At 56.8% G+C, this 2984-nt stretch overlaps 1 protein-coding gene across 1 annotated transcript in view; it reads right to left on the bottom strand.

Annotated features, from left to right (window-relative positions):
• Positions 1–1156: 1156 nt before the first annotated feature.
• The window catches only part of RPL23A (ribosomal protein L23a), a 7206-nt gene continuing 5378 nt past the window's right edge, over positions 1157–2984 (bottom strand). Inside the window, exons 3-5 of the mRNA XM_009326232.1 lie at positions 2469–2676; positions 1991–2060; positions 1157–1210 (exon numbers count right to left, since the gene is read on the bottom strand). Of these exons, the coding sequence (XP_009324507.1) occupies positions 1196–1210; positions 1991–2060; positions 2469–2676 (293 nt within the window). The 3' untranslated portion in view covers positions 1157–1195. The remainder of the gene's footprint in view (positions 1211–1990; positions 2061–2468; positions 2677–2984) is intronic.

Below are 2984 nucleotides of genomic sequence, written 5' to 3'. Positions count from 1 at the left end.
GATCCGGCTGCCCCTCCCCAGCCCCCGGAGCTGTGAGAACCAGGTGAAGAATCTCAAGCCAAGGGCCAACACGGCCCAGCGCAGATCTTTACCCCGCAGTCCCAAAAACGGCGGCAATTGGGACAGCTCGCCCTTCCTACCCGCCGCCATCCTTCACCCGTGTTCAAACCTCCGCCCCCGGGACTCCGCCACCCTCTGCAAGAGGCTCGAAGGAACTCGGTGTCCCACCGCCCAAGAGCTCAATTACCCCGGTCAATATTTGGTCACGGCTTTCACCATCTCAGCCAAGTGTAACCACGCACTTTAGATCAAGCACCCCTAAAGGCTTATCCGTACTTCACCGCCATCCCCTGCTCACTCCAGGCTCTTGCGACGCTCCAAGCACTCTGAAAAGCCGGTTTCATCGACAAATTTGAGGGAGCGAAAAACTGCCGCGGCAGGAACAGCAGCTAGTTCGGAAACAGCCCCGATGAGGGCCGTGAACCCCGTGAGGTCACAGGCAACGTAACGGGAACGGCGTCAGGCCGTTCGCAGGCTGCGATTCGCACGCTGCAGCGCGGGGAGCAGGGATCGCGCAGAAAAAAAACCCACCACACAAAGCCCCTGCGAGGGCATTGGCTCGAGGGCTTCGTCAAGTGCAGCTTGCAGCATAAGCAAATAGCTGATACGCTCGGAAAATGGTGCGACACTCCACTCGTGCCAGATCCGAACCAGGAACAGGTTTTTGTTGCGGTCACCACCCACCTCCGGGCACGCATCAGCCTGGGGTACGCTCCAGAAGGAAGCTATGTAGGACACCGAGAACACTGATCACAAACGCGCGCTAATTACGCAGGGGAACAAAATGCAGGAGGACACCAGCGGTCTCGGGTAAACAGAGGTATTTGACTCGGGTAGAGAGAGGTATTTGAGATTCAGGGCAGTGTCGCCTCGTGTTTACCGACAGCCGAGGGAACGGGTCAGTGATGCAGGAGACGCCGGGGTGGGGCTCTCCCAGAGCAGTCAGCTCTGCCCACCTAGTACCAGGCTACAGCGGGAGGGAGGGAGGGAGCGAGGGAGGGAGAGAGGGACCCCTTTACTGAAAGGAAGCCCCCAAAGTTTCCTGGGCGCTCTCTTTCGCATGGGCCACGCTGTCACAGAACACAAGAGCCCCTCAGTGGTGTCACAGGGTTTATTAGTCCTTGGTAGATGCAGTTTAGATGATTCCAATCTGGAAAGAAGCAAAGCACGTTAAAACAGACGTTACGGAGGGAGAAAGGCAGAGCCTCCACCGCAGACATCACTGCCAGGGCTGCAGCTCCCCGGGATTCCTCTCCTCCAAGGACAGGCTTCTTCCCCCCAGACCTGCCCGAGTGCCTTACACGAACTGCTTTAAACATTTACTCCGCGGTGACCCCTGTGCTAACCCACAGCCCCGTTCCCCTGCTCCAATACGTACCCACCACCGCCTCCCGTCGACCTCAACCACGCCGCGGACTAAACCGCCTGGCTGCTTCCAGCCACCTGCGTGGCAGAAACCCCTCCTTCACCCAGGCCGGCAGCGCAGCAGTGCCCCTGCCCTAACGGTGCCCCTGGCGCCATTGCCCCCTGTTAAGTGAGCCGCCAACAGCGCTGGCCAAGAACGCTGTCAGGATGAACGCCGTGTCAACCCAGAAGCTGCAGGGCAGTTTCTGCATCCTCCCCACTAATGCTCTGGAGCTCTTGTAGTCCTGTGGAGTGGAGCCCCTCCCTGGAGGAGCTGAAGAACAGCAGCAATTCTCTCTCAGTAGCTTTTCCCACCTAACCTCACGATCTTCCAGGCAGAATTGCGTTTTGCTAGACAATGTGGTCTTGCCTCTGAACACTCAGACCCCGTCTGACTTCAGGGACACTCCACAGAAGTGCCGCCACGCTTGAAGCGCAAGTACCTCATCACCTGTACGCCAGGAAGAACAACCGGGCGCAAGAGATACAAGACAACAGGAGCTGCAAAGCTTCAAAGATTTCTCACCTTGTTGGCTACATCCAGCGCATCATAATCCGGAGCCAGTCGGACGTAAGCCTTCTTCTCCCCATCAGGCCTAGAGAGGAACAGGAGGCATCAGTGCAAAGGCACACAACTCCTCCCACCCGCTCCACGTTCCTGCTATAGCAGTGTGCATCAGTGGTTCCTTTGGAAACATCACTTTACTCAGTGGTAAAACACGTTCACATCACTTGCACAAGGCTCCCCGGGTGTTAGAAGAGCTCCCCGATGAAGCCGCCCCTCTGGTCTGCCAACATTTCCCACTTCCACTAAGATGTGCTCAGTCACAAGTTGCATTTCTCAAAACTTTAACACTGAAAACCCTACGGAGCTTCATCCCACACCTCCTGAGAGCACCCACAACTGCTGACACTCACACACGTTCCTGTTTTCTGCTAAAAGCCACTGCGGGCTCTTGCAGCATCTCACACCCACCAGTGACCTCTTCTCCCCCTCTTCTCACCTAATCAATGTGTTGACCTTGGCCACATCGATATCATACAGCTTCTTGACAGCCTGTTTGATCTGGTGCTTGTTTGCCTTGACATCGACGATGAACACCAGAGTATTGTTATCCTCTATCTTCTTCATTGCCGACTCTGTGGTCAAAGGGAACTTGATAATGGCGTAATGGTCCAGCCTGCAGGGGAGAGACACCGTGGTTAAAGGCCGGCAGACGCCATCGATGCACTTCAGGGGCTTTCGAATACCACGGGTACCATCTAAGGAAGTCCGGGGTGCATCAGTAGCCAGAAAAGTTCTAATCACAAACTCTCAGGCTTTGGTCGCTTGAAATCATCACCTGCACCCCAAACACACACACACACATCCCCCAGCGCTCTGCCACCAAGGTGTGGGCTCCGCTCCCAGGGCAGCACCCTGGCAAGGTCTCACCCTGGGACCTGCAGCGGGGCACAGGTCCCCAACGCCAGCCCACGTGCAGGGCTGCTCCCACCCCGCAAGTCCTGCAGCAGGGCAG

Source organism: Pygoscelis adeliae, unplaced genomic scaffold, assembly GCF_000699105.1.
Source record: "Pygoscelis adeliae isolate BGI_AS28 unplaced genomic scaffold, ASM69910v1 Scaffold836, whole genome shotgun sequence".
In the NCBI taxonomy this organism is placed as follows: Eukaryota; Metazoa; Chordata; class Aves; order Sphenisciformes; family Spheniscidae; genus Pygoscelis; species Pygoscelis adeliae.
Note: the sequence above shows the minus strand (reverse complement) of the source record. Positions and strands in the feature narration are given on the sequence as shown.